Genomic DNA, 20,010 nt, shown 5'->3' on the forward strand with positions numbered 1-20,010 from the left:
AAAATAAAGTGTCAATGGTTTGTCAGTTATTTTTCAAATCACTAAATGTACAGTCATCCACCAACATTTTAAGAAAGAACGTTAAGAGGCAAATCACTGGGGACTGCTATTTGAGTTTTATCAGTCAAAGGCTCAAGCATCAAGACCCTCAGCATTTCAAAGTACATACTAGAAACAAGAGGCTAGGTGGCGTGTGTGCGTTATGGCTGATTCACCAGGTGGTAAAAAACAAGAGGTTAATCTCCTCTCTTTGATTGTTAATTGACCATCTCTATTCCTCCAAAGGCTGGATTTGGATTGCAAACAGCTTTTCTCTGAGATTCTGCTGTTAATTGAGACTTACAGTATTTTTGTGTCTCTGAGTGCTGAGTGGGAGTATTTTTAAAAAGAAGAAAATTATATTACACTTGATTCAAGAACAAAGATTTCAATGAAGTCCGTCTATAAAGAAACATTCTTGGGGAAGGGTTTCAAGAGGTGTGTGTGTGGGGAGTGGAGGGGATTTTAAAAGGAGAAGCATTTTCCTGCCTCACTTTATTAATAATAATAATAATAATATTAACAATAATAATAAGTTTAAGGAGCTTGGGTTGTTCTCCACGTCCCCGTCCAAGTCTCCCCTAAGTGCCTCCTGCTGGAATGAAGTAGGAAATGAAAGGTTGGGTTTGGAGGAAAGGGTCTGGTTAACCCTTGAGATGTATATAACATTTAAAAATGACAACATTGGGAGCTGCAAACAGTGAGGGGAAACATACATTTTAAAATAAAGGTAATTCACTTTTACACAAATTCTGTCCATGTGGTATGTAAAGAAAGTAAGGCTCTTTTTAATTATGAAAAGATTTTGTGCATGTTTCCCCATCCCCAAATCCATTTTTAGATGAGTTCTACTGTAAAATGTTCAAGATTGTGAAGAAAACCAAAACCCAGAACAAAATGAACCCAAAAAAAGAGAAGATCAGGTTTTCTAAAAAATAAAATAAACCAAAGAAAAATTCCTCTAAATCTACAGCAATATTTTAACTGGAAAAAGGTCCATTTTTCTCTGGTTTGTCAGTATAAAAGGTTCCTTTATTTATATATATTTAAGTTTTTGATTGCAAGTCCATCTTGCTCATCTTCTCATGTAAGGTCCATTGAGTGACTGCTTGGGCACGCCAGCAGCGTTCATGTAGCTGTGATGGGAGGGGCCCGTGTACATCATGTTCCCGTGAGGGTTTGGCTGCATAGGCTGCTGGGTATAGGCCTGGCTCCCCATCATTCCCATCTGCATCTGCATAGGATACTGTGCTGTCTGGTTCATGTAGGCAGGGTTACTATGGTAACTGCTGTTCATCATGGGCTGTGTCATTCGATAGCTGTTCATGGCATTCAAGGTGTTCATATTCATGGAATTGACATTATAGGTGGGGGTAGGCATCAGATTAACCCCCATGTTCATGCCACGCTGAACAGCCAGTGCACGAGGGCCAGCCTGCATGGCAACTGCTGACGGGCTGCGGCCATACAGCTGCTGCTGGTGAGCAGCCGCAGAGGGCAGTGGTGCAGACTTGGAGCGGATGGAAATGTGCCCCTTCACTGGCATTTGCCCTTGCAATCTCTGCGTGTGAGGAATGCCAATGTTGGTGGCAGACATGTTGCACTGGAGCAGAGGAGATGTGAGGTTCATGGTAGTGGATGCCAAGTTTGGGGGTGGCGTCATGGTGGCTTGTGCTTGAGGAGTCCCAGCTAAGGGATGAGACGGAGCCAGCTGAGCCAGTCCTGTATTGGACAGAGAAACACTGGTTGCATAGGAAGTCACAGCAGGAGAATGGCTATAAGGCATGGCATGAGGGTCCATAATGGTGTTGGTCAGCTGCTGCAGCTTGGCTAGGCTGAAGGTGGCTGATGGTTGAGAGTAGCTGCCAGCACCAAAATCCCCTGGAATCCTCTCATAGATACTTATGTTCCCAGTGCTTCCAGATTCTGGTATCTCCATGATCATAGGAGCTGGGGTGAAACTGTTATTCATACTACACTGTGACAGCGGGGGCTGCTGCTGGGGAGGGGGTGGGGGCGGAGGCTGCTGGGGCTGAGGCTGCGGCTGCTGCTGGGGTGGTGGAGGCTGCGGTGCTGGTTGTGGTTGTGGCGGCGGTGGCTGCGGCTGCTGTGGAGGTGGTGGTGGTGGCTGCTGCTGCTGGTTACTGGGAGGCCTCTCCACCACGCAGCTCTGAGGTGATTTGATGCTGCAGTTGGCAGCAGGCTGGACACTGCTCTGCTGCATCATGCTGCAGCTGCTGCCCATGCTGGCCATCTGCTGAGTGACCACACAGCTGCTCTGGGTGAGGCTGCTGGAGGACGACAGCCCACCGTAGGAGCAGCTGCTCTGGGAAGAGCTGTTCCCACAGATGCTGCCGCCCATCGTGGAGTCATAACTGCTCGGGTTCTCATAGTTTTCAGTGGTGCTCTCAATGCTGCCCAGGTCACTGAAGCCGCTGTCCACCACCTGCTGAGAGTGGTCTGATACAGAAGGCACATCCATCATAGGGCTGGTCTCCATGTTCTGCATAGAGGGTGCGGACAGGGATCCTTGTTCTGGGCTGATCTGGGTGTAGCCACTCTCAAGGGCAGGCACGTTGGGACTGCTGACCGAACGGACTGACTGGCTGGGGTGAGACTGAACAGAGGAGATAGGGCTGTTATGTTCTGATGCATGACAGTCTTCAACCATGGACATCTGAGGGTCCTCATCAGCCTGGGTATAACTCTGCAGAGTCTGACATGCCGCGAGAGTTTCCTCACAGTCCTGGTAGGCGCTCTCATGCTCATTGCTTTCTTCTTGAGTCAAAGACTGTACTGCCTGTACAGTTTCCAGATCCAGTTCACTATGAGGAATCTCTTCCTCCTCTTTTAATTCGATTAACTCTTCCTTAGTGTGGGAGTCTTCTTCGTGGTCGTCCTCAGACCCAGGCATCTGCTCTGACACCACGGACGTGTCATGGGAATGTTGCTCCTCTTCGGAATCCAGCTCAGTTTCCTCTTTATCCTTTATCTTTTCCCTACTCTTCTGCATATTAGCATCTAAAAAAGACTCTTGAACACCAGGCTCCTCCTTGACATCTTCCCTCTTGGGCTGTTCCTCCAGCTCCTTTTTCTTTGTGGACTCCAGGTGGCCATCATCCTCATCATCAGCATCGTGGTCATCATTCTGGGCAGTCTCTGCAGCTGCGTCCTCCTCCTCCTCTGGTTCTGGCTCCTCTAATTCCTGCGGCTCCTCCTCTGACTGCCTCTGCTCCTCTGAGACATGGGGTTTCTCTTCTTCCTCCTCCACTTCGGGCTCCTTGGTTTCGGTCTCAGGACTATTGCTGCTGTCTGCTGGAGAGGCTACTGGGACTTCACTGTTGGCTGCATCCTCTTCCTCACCCTCTTCAGCCTCTTCTGCCTCTGCTTGCATCTCCTCCTCCTTCCTCTCCTCGGTTAGGGGCATGTCTTCTTTTGGCTCAACAGTTTCTTCACTCTCCTGGATCTTGGGTTTACGTCCAGCTTTAGGAATGGGGACGACGGGCTCAATGACGCATGCTTGAGTAGAAACTGGCATGATTTCCCGACTCAACTTAAATCCTGGTTTTCGACCAGGTCTTTTCTTCCAGTGGATTGGTTTGCGACTCTTGCCTTTGGGCCATCCCTTTTTCTTTTTCAAAGGTGTGGATGTATCTGGCTCAAGAGGAGAATTCTTCACATCACGTTTTCGCAAGAGAGATACTGGCTTTAGGATAGGAGTGTCTATACAGGAAGGGAAAAAAAAATAAAGACAGGTTACAAGGTCTTACATTTTCTAGTTCTTTCTTCTGAGACTAGCATGTACAACAGAATTGACTTTATTAATCATTACTTTTAAAAACTGCTTATTGTCTTTATTTTAAAGTTAAGAACCTACAGGATAAAACTAATTACTTCAGGTAGTATGATGAGCCAATTACTTTAGGCGATGACTGAGCCATTGTATGTGAACAGCTGTTCAGTTAATGTTGTGTTTGTATGGGAATAGCTGCAAAGCATTTATTTAGTCCTAGACAAAAACTGACATTTAGACCTAGACAAAGAAGAAAAAATTAAAGCACCAATTACATTCATTAAAAATAAATTTTATATTATTAGCATTTTTTTTAAAAAAAGGTAAATTATATGTAACATAAAACTTAAAATTTTAACCATTTCTAAGTGTAAGTTCAATGGCATTAAGTACACTCACATTCCCCATTAATTTTTAAAGGATAAGAATACCAAGACAAGAACATGATGCAGTGGGGGCACAGCTAAAAAGAAGACATAGTTAGTAGTAGCAACTTGAAAGTCAACAAAGGAAATGGCTGCATCAGCAAAAATCTAAGTCAACAGGAACTTCAGCAGGGGTACTATTTTAGTGTACAATGATCTAAGACAGAATGTAAAGTGCCAAATTTACAAAATAAATTTTTAGTTTCTTAGTTATGTACTTCAAAACATAACAAGTTAAACTTTATAGAATCATTCATGATAGAGCAAACAACTCATTCATTTTATCACTATATTAAAAGTATTTGTTGGCCAGGCCTGTATTCCCAGCACTTTGGGAGTCCGAGGTAGGCAGATCACTTTGAGGTCAGGAGTTTGAGACCAGCCTGGCCAACATGGTGAAACCCCGTCTCTACTGAAAATACAAAAATTAGCCGGGCGTGGTGGCACGCACCTATAATCCCAACTACTTGGGAGGCTGAGGCATGAGAATCGCTTGAACCTGGGAGGTGGAGGTTGCAGTGAGCTGAGATTGTGCCACTGCACTCCAGCCTGGGTGACAGAGAGAGACTGCATCTCAAAAAAAATAATTTAAAAGAAGTATTTGTTATATAGACAATATGCGAATGGAGGAAATGCAAGTTTATCTTCTAGACTTGAAACTGAATTTTTAAAAGAATTAAAAAGTTTAACTAGTTAATGCATAAAAGCTAAAGGTTTATGTACCGAGACTGGACAAACAGATTTCTTCAAATTTACCCAACAAAGTAAAAAAGCTCATTCTGAGCCCATGGGAAATAAACACTCTGCAGATGCAGGCAGCATGACACACCGGGAAAACTTTAGGCTAGGGTGAAAAAGACTGGTTTCTGACCTGGCTCGTATATATGAGAGCTAGTTTCAGTATCTCTAGAGAAGAAATGATAACTAGGCTACTTTACAAGTAAATAGTTGGATTCGTATCTACACTATAAAATGTATTTTGAGTTATTGTTACCATTTGTGAGAAATCCACTACTAGTTGGGTAAGACACATTAGAGATACAATTCAGGAAAGACTCCTGAACAGATCTGACACAAGTTCTGATTTACATGAATCTGCTCTTTCTGGAGAATTGTCTTCTTAGCATTCACTCATTTAACACTAGTTACTGAGCACCTGGCTTAAGCACTCAGCATACAACAATGAGCAAAACAGACTAAGTCTAAAGAATGCACATTCTAGGGAAGGGTTACTACATCTTCCTGATGCTGAGTCCAACTCTCCCATTAACTAAAGATTCTGATAAAGGCTTAGAAAGAATTAGGCAAAAAAGAACAGTTGCCGATATTTTCTGCAGAGGCAAATTAATATGGGTTCTGAGTTGAAGGGAAAACACATTTAAAAATCAGCATGGATATACTTGATGTAACTTTTTAGAGACTGCCAAACGTTCCTGTTCTTGCTTAGTGGGTTGTGTTCATTTTTCAGCCTTTTTACTGAAGGTCTGTCACTGCTACTGCTGTATATCTGAAGACAATAATCCACAGTGAGTGAGTTCTGTAAAACATACCATCAGCATCATCTGACTCTTCATCTTCTTCTTCGTCTTTAGACTTCCTCTTAGAAGAGGACTGACACCTGAGTACATCCTGCGAAGACAAACAATGGAAGTATTCTCTAGGGAAAAGTTCATTTTCATCCTCTTCCTCCTCTTCTTCATCGATCTCAAACGTGGGTTCTAATCTTGGCATTGGCCTCTCAGAGTCAGAATCTTCAAAAGGTTCATCTAACACTTCAGTGGTCTCAGAAATAGTTTCCGTGACTACACTGCTATTGTGGTGTTTGCGCTTTCGGACTCTCCTCCTTCGGTGGAGAAATGGTTTCTGTTTAATAGAGAAAGCAAGTATTTACAGTTAGGAACACTATCTTTTCTATTAATAACACGAAAACAGTTTTAAAACCAAATAGAATTAGCACATATAAAATGAAGATGATGTTTGCCAAAAAATATTTTGAATATTATTTCAAAATACTATAGTAATATACTTATTATACATACAAAGGTGTTAGGCAACTGAACACAACTTTGTAAAAGAATAGGCAGCCATCTCCAAATAGCAGACTTATCATGTCTGCTATTAACTATTCTCTTAATAGTTCAGTTAAATTTAGCACCCTAGAGAGTTGCCTATTTTAATACTGAAATGACCCAGAGGCTAATCCCTTAACTTTTTCTTAAGAGCAAAAGAGAAATAAAAACACTTTGTCTTACAGCACTACTGTGAAGGTTTGCAGAACTATCAGTAAAGTTGTATGCCATTTTCATGAACTACTCATAAAAAGTTGTGGAATGTAGAAATATGGGGCTGAAATGTATTTACTCAGTGTTAGTGAAATATTTCAAAAGTAAAATAAATCTGTTACTGAAATTTGGGCACAATGAGCACAACTTCACACTGGACTGACCAAGTAGCTTAAATTATACAACTAAGATCACAAAATAAGAGATGATGCCCCAGAGATGATCTAATCCAATCCCTTCATTCTACAGAAGTCAGAAAGGCTATAAGACTTGCTTAAGTTCACACATCCAGTCAAAGCATTTATTCATTAACTTCAAAATTACTTTGCATGTGAGCTTACTGCCTATTCTTTTTTTTTTTTTTTAAACATGATTTGTTTTACTTCATAAACTAGCAATATAAGCGGTAGGATGACAAAGATCTATTCTTCATGATCATGCAATGAACAGTAGAGTTAGTCAATGTTCAACTTTTCTCTGCTTCAAACTTACTAGTCCCAATTGAGTATGTGAATTTTCAAATTAGATTAGAAACGGCCTGGTCCTTGGAGAAATGGCTGATTCTAGGACTAGGGCATGAAATATACAAGATAAACTTGAAGCATCTTGTAGTGCCAAAAAGGAAATGCTTAAAATCAAACAAAAAGACTCCACAATGACAACAACAGTATATATGTTAAACACAGGAGGCCAGGCGCGGTGGCTCATACCTGTAATCCCAGCACCTTGGAGGCCAAGGCAGGTGGACTGCCTGAGCTCAGGAGTTCAAGACCAGCCTGAGCAACACAGCAAAACCCTGTCTCTCAAAAGTACAAAAAATTAGCCAGGTGTGTTGGAACATGCCTGTAGTCCCAGCTATTCAAGAGGCTGAGGTGGGAGCATTGCTTGCATCCCAGGAGGTGGAGGTTGCAGTGAGCTGAGATCATGCCGCTCCACTCCAGCCTAGGTGACAGAGTAAGATTCCATCTGGGGGGGAAAAAAAAAGAAGCCCAAAAGGGAAACAGAAAGAGAGAAAAGAGCTCCTAATGGTCAAAACTGGAACAATTTAAGCAACAAATTTTAAAAAGTAGTACTACTGGATTATAAGCCGAAGTATCACGTAAATATCTGAGTCCATAATGATATAAATAAATGCTTGGATAAATAAACAGATGAGGGAGAAAGAACAAATCTCCCAAGCAGAAATTCAAATTTATGGTGAGCCTCCATTCTGAGGGGGCAGAAATCTTAAGTGTAGCTATATGCACAGTGACTTCCTTCCAGTACAGGGAAAAGAAAAAAGAGAAGTAGAAACCTGACAAACAATATCTTAAGCCAGGTCATCAAAGTTAACTTCAACAGGGAAAAATCATATTGATAATACCCTCATATTTGATACTTGTTTCTTTTTATTTTTACAGATGAGGTCTTGCTATGTCACGCATGTTGAAGTGCAGTGGCTATTTACAGGTACAATCATTGTGCACGACAGCCTCCAGTTCAAGTAATCCTCCCACCTCAGCCTCTCAAGCAGCTAGGATTACAAGAGTGACCACTATGCCTAGCTTCCCTATACATACTGATAGATATATGCTGACAGGTACCCTTTAGTTGTATGATGAGAATGGCACTTTAACTCTATTGTCTTCCTGTCAAGAATATATTACCCCATTCTACTATCACGAGGGATCATCTACAAAATACCTGACCAGTCATTCTCAAAACTGTGAAGGCCATCGACACTAAGGAAATTCTGAGAAACTACCAAAACCAAGAGGAACCTAAAGACACACGACTACTAAATGTAATGCGATATGCTGGGTGGGATCCTGGAACAGAAAAAGGACGTTAGGGAAAACTATGGAAATCTCAATAAAGTAAGAACTCTAGTTATTGATGTATCTACACTAGTTCAGTAACTGTGGTAGATACACCACACCAATGCAAGGGATTAATAATAGAGGAAACGGGTTGGGGTATGCGAGAACTCTCTGTATTTTCTTTGCAGTAATTCTGTAAATGTAAAACTGCTCTAAAGATATTATTCTTAAAAAAAAAAAAAAAAAGATCCTGCCTTGCTTTTCAAGACCCTGTAAGGAAAGGAACAATTGTACTGCTTTGGCTGGAAGCTGGCTGAGTGGCTCTTCCAGGGAGCGGCCTCGCTTTAGCCTGGCTGCCACTCCATAGCCTGGGATGTTTCTGGTAAATGGCTTAACAGAATTCATTATCATCATCATACATTATTTAATAACTAATTGGCTATCATTATGATGGAATATAGTTTAGAAAATATTTTTAAAGCAAGAGAGACCAAGTTAAACCACTGGAGGCATGTGTGAGAAGCGGGGAGAGTACAGAGAAAACAGTAGCACCCAAGATGAGTGACTTCACTCTGAGTACGGCAGCACTATGTTCACTTTCCAATTAATTATGTAATATTTTGGCCTCCTTTTCTAACATAAACACTTCTAATCTGTACATACTTCAAAAATATCTTTAAAGCCCCTAAAAGTCATGATTTGAACATCAAACCAGTAAGCTGAAAAAAAGTTTGTTTGCATCCCAGGAGGTGGAGCCCTTAAATAAGCTTATGATTTCTAAGTGAATTCCCATGAATCAAAGAAGTCAAACACACACATCTCAAATGCTCACTGGGAAGATCTTGAGCTACAATATATAGAGGCTTAAGGTTTATAAAGCAACACACTAGGAATTTCTAACTTATACTCTTTCAGAAATGTAAGCTAAAACGAAAAGGTGTATGATAAACTGGAATTAGAGGAAGAAAAGACCTGGAAAGAAATGTGTTACCTTTCGCTTCAGCGTGGGCTTTGTGAGAATTGGTGGTGAGCTTGACCGAGGGCTTTCTGGCTCTTCCTCCTCCTCGCTGCTCTCACTGAAGCCCCTGAGGACAGCCCTGTCACCCTCACTGTAGCGGCGGGGCAGCCTCTCATTTCCTTCTGTTAATCTGCACTTCAGAGCCTCAGGGCTTTTCTTGAGCTGTCCTCGCCAGGGCTCAAACCCCTCACTGAGTCTTCTTTTGGGAAGGTCAGGTTTCCCATCCTGGCTTAGCTGCTCCTGAGAGGCCACCAGCTGTTCTTCACTTTCAGTGTATTGTTCCTGGGTGGCTTCTGATTTCTCCTCACATTCTCCATATTGTTCCTGAGGAGCTGAAGACGTCTCTTCCAAGAGCAGTTTAGAATCTTTATCACCGAAGCGTTCCTGGGTTTTTCTGTTCTTCCTCCCCCAGCGGCCCCTCCGAGATGGCTGGCTATTTGCAGGAAGACTATCACGAGGAAGGGCTTGTTTGTTCAAACGTGTAGAACTGACTGGAGCCGTAACTTCTGGTTTCTTCTCACTTTCTACTGAGTAAGAATCTTGTTCTTTCTTCTCCCGAGACACAGACTTTCCCACCTGATTTTAGAAAATAAAACAATGCTGGTTAATTTTTCAGTCTTGTTTGCTTACATTTACCTATTCTGACCTTTTAAGTACTGAGAGAAGAAAAGGAAACTGAGCTTTAAAAAGAAAATGATCAATTATTTAACATGGATATTTCCTGTTTCAGCACTGTTTTAAATTCTGTATATGCATTATTCATTTAATCTCCCCAACAATCATATGAAGAATTACCACTACATCTCCACTTTACAAATGAGGTGTGTGGGGTACAAAAAACTTTAAGTAATCTGCCTCAGATCACGCAAGAACAAGTGAAGATGCTGGGATAGAAAGCCTGGCAGTCTGACTCTAGAGCCTGTGCTCTGAACCTTTCTGCAGTACCACCCTCAATAAGCAAAGTGAATACTATTGTTCTTTTAAATGTTAAATGAGATTGTTTAACAAAATTTCTCAGAAATAAAAATTTGTAAACAGGGTGGAGGAGACAGGATCTTGGGACACATGACATGGGCAAGAGGAAGGAGGCATTTGAGAAATATGAAAGAAAATTTATGTAATTTTTAAATTTACTTTTATTCTGAATAATTTCATTTTGAAAATTAAACTGCACTAAAGAGGGGCATGCGATTTTTTATATTTATTAAAGGACACAGGTGTTGAAAAGATGAAGCACTGCTTAAAAAAAGAGAGCTATAAAAGTATGCATCACATGAAGAATACTGACAATGACACATGCACTACAGTTCACCAGCAACCCTCTAAGGGCTAAAGAGATCTGTGTGTCCACGGGATGTTTTGGTGCCCCATTAGAAAACATACACAAGTTTACAATAGTTACTTAATAGTATCTCCACTTCATTTTATTGTTGGTTTTTTTGGTAGACATGGGTCCTCACTATATTTCCCTGGTTGTCCTAAACTCCTAGTCTCAAGCAGTCCTCCTGCCTGGGCTTCCTAAAGCGCTGAGATTACAGGCATGAACCACCACACCTAACCTCCATTTCATTTTTTAAAACTGTCAGATTTGGATTCAATTTAGATTTCTCAACTACTATCCAGCTTAAAATTGAGCTGCTTCTTGGCATCCTAGTAAGAAATATTTTTCTCACAAGTAACACATTATAAGAAATTTGATGGTCTCCTCCTAATTGTCAAAGGCTTAAAAATACCTAAGTAAACCAGGCCCAGTCTTCCTGAAATCTCTACCATTGAAATAAAACTCTTGACGTTCTAATGTCAATTTACTTTTCTGTGAAAGATTATCATAATATATTACCATAAATACTCATGAAATCAAAAATATATCTTCTGTCATCAAAAACAGAGACTATTCATGCCCTTACACTGATCTCTAATTCTCTTTCCTGGCACTGTGGCTCTTCGTTTTCTCCTTCCTCAGCCTCCTCTTCTTCTTCCTCTGAGACCACAGAGTTGGACACTATGACTGGAGTCCAGCGCAAACATTCTGGATCTACATCTACAGGTCGCAAATTCAGCTGAAGCTTTGCCATGTGATCCTGGATAAGTTTTTCCCGGCGGATAATCACAAATCTGGAACCAGAGAAAAGTTTATAGCAATCAACCATGTACGAGATGTACATAAAAATGAATGTGGAGATGAGACCCCTGGTGAAGCCTGTAGAAGATGATGGGTACTGCAAAGATAGCCTGCCCGGGAAGATGGAACGCAGAAATGTGACACCACATGAAGACGACCAGGAGCGTGAAGCAGGACAAACGCTTCGCTCTCTACCGTAGCCGTGGGCTGTTTTCACTGCCTACTGTCTCACATGTCCCGCTCCGGAAGTTCTGCTGCTCTTCGACATTCTCTTTCCTATTTTCCATTTATTTGGCTCAAATGCCTCCTTTCTTTGTGACCTTTTTCTGACCACTTTAGGGAAGGGTGAACTGTCGTTCTTCCTTTCAATCTATATTCACTTTGTGCCATTTATATGAAAATTTATCATGGGCATTTTATTTAATGACTCTGTTTCTAGACTGGTTACTTCTTTCTTGTATTGTAAAAGAGCTCCCAATACTAGAATATGAAAGATTCAGTAGCTTAGGTTCAAAACTTAGGAGGAATACCAGAAAACCGTTCAGTTTAAAAAGCATATATAGAGACTATATATAGACCATATATATACACATATAGTCAATCAAATAAAATATCCTAGAAAGGAAAATGATATCTCATTATCACCAAGTATATCATTTATATTAGTTAATGCCCTTTCATCAATAATCTGACTGGTTGATCCAAAAAACTTCAACCTAATTATCTTTCAAAGGTACACAAAAGGATGTGATACTCACTGGTCACTACGGAAGTCCAGCATTCGTAGGTGGTGGAGTGTGGAAGTGATGTCTTGAGGGCAGATTCCAGTCAACTTGCTTAACTTCTTAATGCTGATCTGCTTGTCATTTTGGTGATAAAGGCACTCCAATATTACACTTTTCCAATATGCCATGTAGGAAAGACGACCCAGATCGGATAACGGTTTCTCTGGAGACCCTGCTTGGCCTTCACGCTTTGATAACAAATAACCTAAAGAATCACAAATAACTCAAATCAGAACTAGGTTAGAGACTCTGGAAAACTGGATTCACCAAAATAACAATCCCCTCTTCTACAACCAAGAATAACTCCAAAGATAAATTCCTTCAAAAAAAAAAAAAAAAGGAAAAGAAAACAATTGCAAAACTACTTTAAAACAAATTTGCAGAAAGAATACAAAATTTATATGTATTGAAGACTCAGTATTATTATGTCTACAGTTAATATCAGTCACCTTATTAAAATATTCAAAGTGTTAAAAATCAGGACTCTTAACAGTTTCGTTCAACGTTCTGGGGAAAATAAGCCTTGCATGCTTTATTTGGACCACTAGGTGGCAACTGCTGTATCTGAACTGAGAAGTCCAAAGTACAAAAGAATGCCTTCCTTTTCACATAATCCTATTAAAACTGTAGTTCTGTAAGCGAATTAGATGACAATCTTTCACTTCAACCAAAACTCCTCACAATTACCTATCACTCTAACTCTAGGCAAGCAGGACTGCCAACGTAAGTGTGGAACTGTGGACTCTGTCCTCTATAGTGCATGACTCTCAAGAACTGAAAAACAAAGGCCTAACTTCTAAGGAAAAGCATCGAAAATGGAGATGGCAGAGAAAGTTATTTTTACTGTTTAAAGAAAACGTAAAAGCAGTCTAAGAATGTTATTTTGGAAACATATTACATTAGGAAAAGTAAATACAAACATTACTGTTATTGCATGGACAGTTTGTATACCACAAACACACAACACCCCCAATCACCAAAAGTAAAATATTTTTCCTAACTTTGCTATTTAATGGCATATATAACATGTCTAATTGAGTCCTATTTCAAAACAATATATTAACAATAAAGGAAGTAATCTGAGTTCCATCCCCTACTGCTCATCTAAAAAGACCAGAAAATGTGTAAAACAACCAGTAGTACATGCTTCCAATAAAATATAAACAGAAGGACAGTCTAAAGCCAAGAAGAGGCTTAATTAACATCTCAAGACTGGAATCAAAATCCTTTGTTTGAACCATTAGTTCTGCATATATTCATTTAAATATCATTTTATAGCAGTATCTGAGGTAAAATATTCCCTCACATTACTATTTCATTTTGTTTCACCAACGTGTGAAACAAAGTACAAAATATAGTTCCACAATGATCTCTTCAGAACTGTGAGCTGTTACTTTTGAACTCAGATTAAACAATTTTCTCTATCATTCACTTCTTCAGATATTTAAAGATGTGTTGCATATGTTTAACTGCTAGGTAGAGCCTACCTAAAAAATGCACACATTTTCTCAGATAACTGAATAACAAAACTAGGGCAAGCACAGTACTTCTTCTTCCTTTTTTTTTTTTTTTTTGAGATGGAGTTTCGCTCATTGCCCAGGCTGGAGTGCTGTGGCATGATCTCAGCTCACTGCAACCTCCGCCTCCCGGGTTCCAGCAATTCTTCTGCCTCAGCCTCCCGAGTAGCTGGGATTACATGTGCCTGCCACCACACCCAGCTAACTTTTTGTATTTTTAACAGAGATGAGGTTTTGCCATGTTGCACAAGCTGGTCTCGAACTCCTGACCTCGTGATCTGCCCACCTTGGCCTCCCAAAATGTTGGGATTACAGGTGTGAGCCACTGCGCCTGGCTCACAGTACTTCCTTATTATCTCTAATTGACGTAGTTATACAATGTTTTTAGTATTATTAGTATTACTGCATAAAACTAAGTTCCACTGTAAATGAACAGTTGGAAATTAAAGGTATGTGCTATACATCACACAAAATTTTATTCAATATTAGCTGTTTAAAAATATTTGTGTCCAACCAAAATAAAAAGGAACGTGTTGCTTTAGGTTTTATTTATTTCTATTTTTATTTTGAGACAGAGTCTTGCTCTGTGGCCCATGCTGGAGCCTACAATGCAGGGGTAGCACTGCTCACTGCAGCCTCAACCTCCTGGGTGCTCAAGTGATCCTCTCACTTCTGCTTCCTGAGTAGGTGGAACCCTAGGTGCATGCCATCATGCCCACCTAACTTTTTAAATTTTTTGTAGAGACAGGGTCTTGACATGTTGCCTAAGCTGGTCTTGAACTACTGGGCTCAAGCAATCCTCCCACCCCAGTTTTGCAAAGTGCTGGGATTATAGGCATGAGCCACAATGTCCAGCAGTGGCTTTAGGTTTTAAAGACTCATACAGCAATATGACAAGTGATACTAGCAGCCAACAAAGCACCTACAAATCTTTAAAAACATATATACAGAAGGTCCACTGGAAGAAACCAATGAGAAATTAATATAATCCTTACTGAAATCGATGAGAAACCTGCCATAGCCCTTACGCTGGTATTGAGGAAGAATCATTATACAGGAAACATTGTACTTCTGTTGGCAGTGCTTTTCCTGGTGGAGAAAATACAAGTCAAGTTTTAAAACAGGCTGGTAAAAGTGAGTAATAATGCGAATTAAGAAACAAAGACTAATGGCCAAAACCCACAGCCCTGGTCCTTTGGGAACAGCCATATACATCAAGAAAAAACTACCCAACTGGGAGAAGATAGGATAATGTCAAGTCACTGCCATTACCCACAAAGCAACCATCCCAGGAGCGTAAAACTATAAAACAAAACAATGTCATCCAACACCATCTGCAACTCAAAAACAGTATGCCAATGCCTAAGGATCAGCACTGGAATCTGAGTCCCAAACAATCCGTAAAGCTACAAATGATCAATCAGTGTGCCACTCTAGAAGTGAGAATACTCATTAATTATGTCAGAGTTTTCTTTCTCTTCTGCTCTGGTGCTACTCAGAGCAGTCCTATTAGCTGTATCTAACTTGACACAAAATAGTCATTTTTATAATTTTATAAATGAGTCAGTATATTTTAAGTCATATCTAACTAATGAAGTAGCCTAAAGAATTCTTATAAATGCTTATAAAAAGCTACTACTTCCCCTTAACTGTTCTATACACTTGGATTTTACCATGGGCTTGCTTAAATAAAAGTATATCTTTTATGCTGTCTGACTAGAAAATTTTTCCCTCTAAGGGAATGGAAGATTAAAAAAGGAGAAAATATCCTTTAATCAAAATGCCTTACTACTTTTATTTCTATGCTTAAAGTTCAAATTAGGAAAAGAAGATTTAAGCTGAGACAGAACTCAGAGAGCTAATGACTGTTTATTTCACAAGTTCCATGTTATTACCATGGGAAGCGAAGCCATTTAAAACCTTTCTCGTGAGTATTGCCAGCAGTCTATCCTCCTCGGAGAATACAGGTTGTTGAATGTTACTAAGCACCTTCTAGCACCTGGTAAGCTTCCAAATGTTCCTTCTATTCTTTCCAAACAACTAGATGACACCTAGGAGGTGCTGCATCTTGTTGTGTCCCCGAGTGAGAACCAGCAAAGACTGTTTCAGATTTCCGTTAAGAATTCAAAAAAACTTTAAGCTAACATACTTACTTTAGAAAAGTAACCAACAAGGTGGCAGCCCTTGACATCATTCTGTGTTAGTACATAAAAAAGAAATGGCTCCACATCATAATAGAGGGTTTTGTGGTCAAGAAACAACTTTGCCAAGAGACACAGGTTTTGACAATAAATGGTACTCACATTACCATCAACCTAGAGAAATAAGCAGAACAAAACAGTCAATAGAGGGTCTCTTTAGTCCTAGAATAACATGTATCAGTTAAAAGCAACTCTAGATATCCACAGTCCAGCCTAGGAGAAGATGTCCATGACCAGAACACTATGGAACCTGGAAGCCATCCTTTGAAATAGTAGTATTATGGTATCTGTTTTTTTGTGTGTTTTTTTGAGACAGTCTTACTCTATCGCCCAGGCTGCAGCACAGTGGCGTGATCTTGGCTCACTGCAAACTCTGCCTCCCCGGTTCACGCCATTCTCCTGCCTCAGCCTCCTGAGTAGCTGGGACTACAGGTGCCTGCCAATTTTTTTTTTTTTTTTTTTGTATTTTTAGTAGAGACGGGGTTTCACCGTGTTAGCCAGGATGGTCTCGATCTCCTGACCTCGTGATCCACCTGCCTCGGCCTCCCAAAGTGCTGGGATTACAGGCGTGAGCCACCGCGCCCGGCTGGTATCTGCTGTTTTAAGACAACCAAATATATAAAACACCGTACCTTCAACAAAGCAGGAACAGTCAGATAAGGAGGTGATAATCTGGTTTTAAAAGAGCAATTTTTGCTTTAATAAAAAGATGAATTGTAACAATCCTTTGGATAGCAAGCTTCATTTTCAAAGTATTTAACACACAACGAAAGATCTAAATACAATCCTTCTAAAATACATTTATTAGGTAAAATAAGATCTAACTATGTAGTCTAATCTATGTCAGCAGCCTGAAGCAATGCAATCTGACTACACGATCGGGCTTGAACCCAGATAAAACTACTTGAGGGGGTACTAACTATTGCCAAGCAGAAGTACCAAGTGGGTTCCTCAAGTAATCATGTAGTAAATGCAGCTCCAGGTTGGCCAGGCCCAGGAGCTAGAACTCTGCTCTTTCACTCCTGGCAGCCTTGTCTGTGTTAATGGAGTTGCCAGAGCTTTCTTTTTTATCAAAATGCCAATGGATGCCCACATTAGCTTCCAAGACACTGTCTGGGATACTAACAGAACTCCTAAACAACCCAGGTAATTTAATATTCTTTTCAAACAGTGTTTTACACCACACCTATCCCAGCTTCTCCCAAGGTAAAGAACTCCTCTACTGATCACTTAAGAGTCTTAGGGAGGACCAAGAAAGTGAGAGACTGAGGGGATCCTGACAATCTGAAATTTTACTGTTAGAGTAAGTAACAGGGCACGTAAGCAAGTATTCAATTAATATTTGGCACGAAAACCACAAAAGTGAGGATCAAGAGCACTACTAACAGCAATAGAGAATCAGAGAGCAGAGGTCACACATCATCATCATCACATTAAGATTTACTATTAAACAGATCTCTGTGAGATATTCCTTTTAAATAAGTGATAGAAATCCTTTCATTTAAATGCCATATTTCATAGATTCTAAGATGTACTTTTATCACATCTTTATGCAAAATCAACTGGCATTTTATAATCAAATGAAGTTTTAAAAATTGTAATTAGAACTTTTTCCTTTTTACTGATACATAAAATAGTAAGACAATGGTAAGTTGCACAATAGATGCAATATAGGTGGCCCTACATTTGAAATGGGTTAGAGGACAATTACTAAGTATCTACCTTACCTCAAAGACAGAAATATTATTCTTTCTGTAAATCTCATTGGCAGGAGGATGGAACCAACCACATTTCTTCATGTGCTGCTGCAGAATAGTTCTACTTTTCATATATTTTAAACAAAATTCACAAAGATACAATTTGGGAAGCCTGTAAATGATAATTAAACAAAAAAGGGCTTTATATTTTAGAGAATTTCAAACTTGCACAATTATCATCTTTTTGCCTCTCATTACTACCCAGGTAACAGGTTAAAAAAAAAAAAAACAAAACTACATATGCAAAAATATTGGATGGTAAAATGACACAATATATAATTCAAATAAATTACTGTATCTTGTCTCATATTAAGTACTGAGATGAAAAGAAAAAAATTAATTTAGTTGCTATCAATTTGGATAGTTATGCTTAAAATATTACCCTAGAATTAAAGCAAATAATATTTGCTAAGTAGGTTAAGACACACAAAAATGTTTGGTTTATGTGAAGACCATAACTATTTTTTCAAGTTCCCACTCTGAAAGCAGCTTTTAAAATATAATTACAATTTATCTGTAAACATCTAACATTCTACTAAAGTTTTTCCCAAAGTTTATTTACGGAACACGAATCCTGCAGGTACTAAGGATTTCATGCTCAAATAAGGGCAAGAGGGCACATGTTTTTTTCCCACCTTTCCTGGGGGATTCACAATGTGCATTAATTCTTCCCATATAATCTCACATCTTATTTTTATTTTTTAAACTGTCATTCAATTCAGCACACTAAAAGCTTCCAAGGAACTTTTGTACTATAATATTACTAAACATCTATGATATACAATATTGTTTTTCAAAATCTCTAATGTTAGCCACACCAATACAACTTGTAATTATATTATTAGTACAACCACTCCAAAATTAAGCACGGAGTGAAACAAATAATGAACTGGCCCTATAAAGTCAAGAAGCAGGAGCTGAGAGCATGGAAAGCAATGTGTCGTTGGCTACTTTGTTTCCACTGCATTCTACCTCAAGCCCCACTATTCAGGAGGAACCACCAGATGAAGAGGTTTTTCCATCTTCACCACCAGAGCTACAAATCACAGAATGAAATGGCTCCTTATAAACTTCATCATCTAATATGAGCACTAAATGTATTAAATAAGCCTTACAGGTGACCTATAACTGGGAGACCACCTTCCTGAATACCTGGATTCTAAGTAATTTCTTCTTGAAAGGAAGAGGAAGAATGAGTCTCCTTATGTAGATGTAATGGGTGGCACCTCCCTCCCTAACTGTTTTACTTACCTCTTACCTGTGCTAAATTCTCAATGAGCAATCTTAACTTGTCACGGCATGAAGATACAGAAGTAACACTATCTGTGTACAGTTTCACTTTGAGGGCTAAATATTACAACTAAATACGAATCTGAGAAACTTTAAAAATTTTGTGCTTTTTAAAGTATTTTTGTAAAAATGATAGAGTAAAAAGTGACAGATCATTTACCAAATCATGGTAAAGACAAATGCCAACTTTAACAGCAACCAATCCAACTGTTAGAACTCAGCACAGAGACATGAAAATAAAGTACCATTTATGTTAATTAGCTAGATTTAGTCGTATTTCATAATGTGTGTATTTCAAAACATCATGTTGTACATAATATAGGCAATTTTATTTGTCAATTCAAAAATAGAAAATATTCAATAAATGCTAATTACTTTTCTGGAAACAGAAGGAAGAGAGGGGAGAGAGGAAGGGAGGGAAGGAAGGAGGGAGGGAGGGAGGGAGGGAGGGAAGGAAAGTACAATTTATGTCCTAAGGTCTGTGAGAGAAGGCCAAAAATGTTTAACGCTCTCACAGTAACCAAATTGCTCAAGAAACATCAGGAGAAATAAAAGCTCTGAGAAAATTACTGTCAAGTCTTCTCCAGTAAATGAAAAGTTCATGCTACTTCCTCAGAATGGCAAGATGTATGGCATGTATGGCATTTAATTGATGATTAAAAAAAGAAACAACTTTCGTGAACCTTATTATGTGAAAAATAGTAAACTGAAAACAAGCATTGTGATCTACTTTATTCCAATCCAGTTCTTGCTGAAAACATTTTAAAAGCCCCTTACTTTATTAGAACCAAGCCCACTGGGATGACACTGCTAATCTAAAGGGAATCATCTGGAAAAAAACTACTGGAAAGCCAAAATATTTCTAGTAATATTATAAACAACTGCCGTTCTCTCACTGAAAAAAGATATGTCATAAAGAAAAACATGAGACTACATGAAATGAAATGTATTTATAAAGATTATGAATACTCCTAGCCCTGGA

General features: G+C 39.4%; 1 protein-coding gene across 5 annotated transcripts in view; it reads right to left on the reverse strand.

Annotated features, from left to right (window-relative positions):
* Positions 1-519: 519 nt before the first annotated feature.
* KAT6A (lysine acetyltransferase 6A) overlaps positions 520-20,010 on the reverse strand; it is a 121,575-nt gene continuing 102,084 nt past the window's right edge. For 3 of the 5 annotated variants that reach the window (XM_023214474.3, XM_023214473.2, XM_023214472.2), the window contains exons 10-17: positions 17,709-17,850; positions 15,934-16,095; positions 14,776-14,869; positions 12,237-12,468; positions 11,264-11,471; positions 9,330-9,932; positions 5,808-6,120; positions 1,115-3,762 (exon numbers count right to left, since the gene is read on the reverse strand). In XM_023214474.3, coding sequence (XP_023070242.1) covers positions 1,115-3,762; positions 5,808-6,120; positions 9,330-9,932; positions 11,264-11,471; positions 12,237-12,468; positions 14,776-14,869; positions 15,934-16,095; positions 17,709-17,850 — 4,402 coding nt within the window. Of the gene's footprint in view, positions 3,763-5,807; positions 6,121-9,329; positions 9,933-11,263; positions 11,472-12,236; positions 12,469-14,775; positions 14,870-15,933; positions 16,096-17,708; positions 17,851-20,010 lie in introns of all 5 variants that reach the window. The other 2 variants (XM_023214475.1, XM_023214471.1) reach the window with 1 other exon arrangement.

This window comes from Piliocolobus tephrosceles, chromosome 7, assembly GCF_002776525.5.
Source record: "Piliocolobus tephrosceles isolate RC106 chromosome 7, ASM277652v3, whole genome shotgun sequence".
In the NCBI taxonomy this organism is placed as follows: Eukaryota; Metazoa; Chordata; class Mammalia; order Primates; family Cercopithecidae; genus Piliocolobus; species Piliocolobus tephrosceles.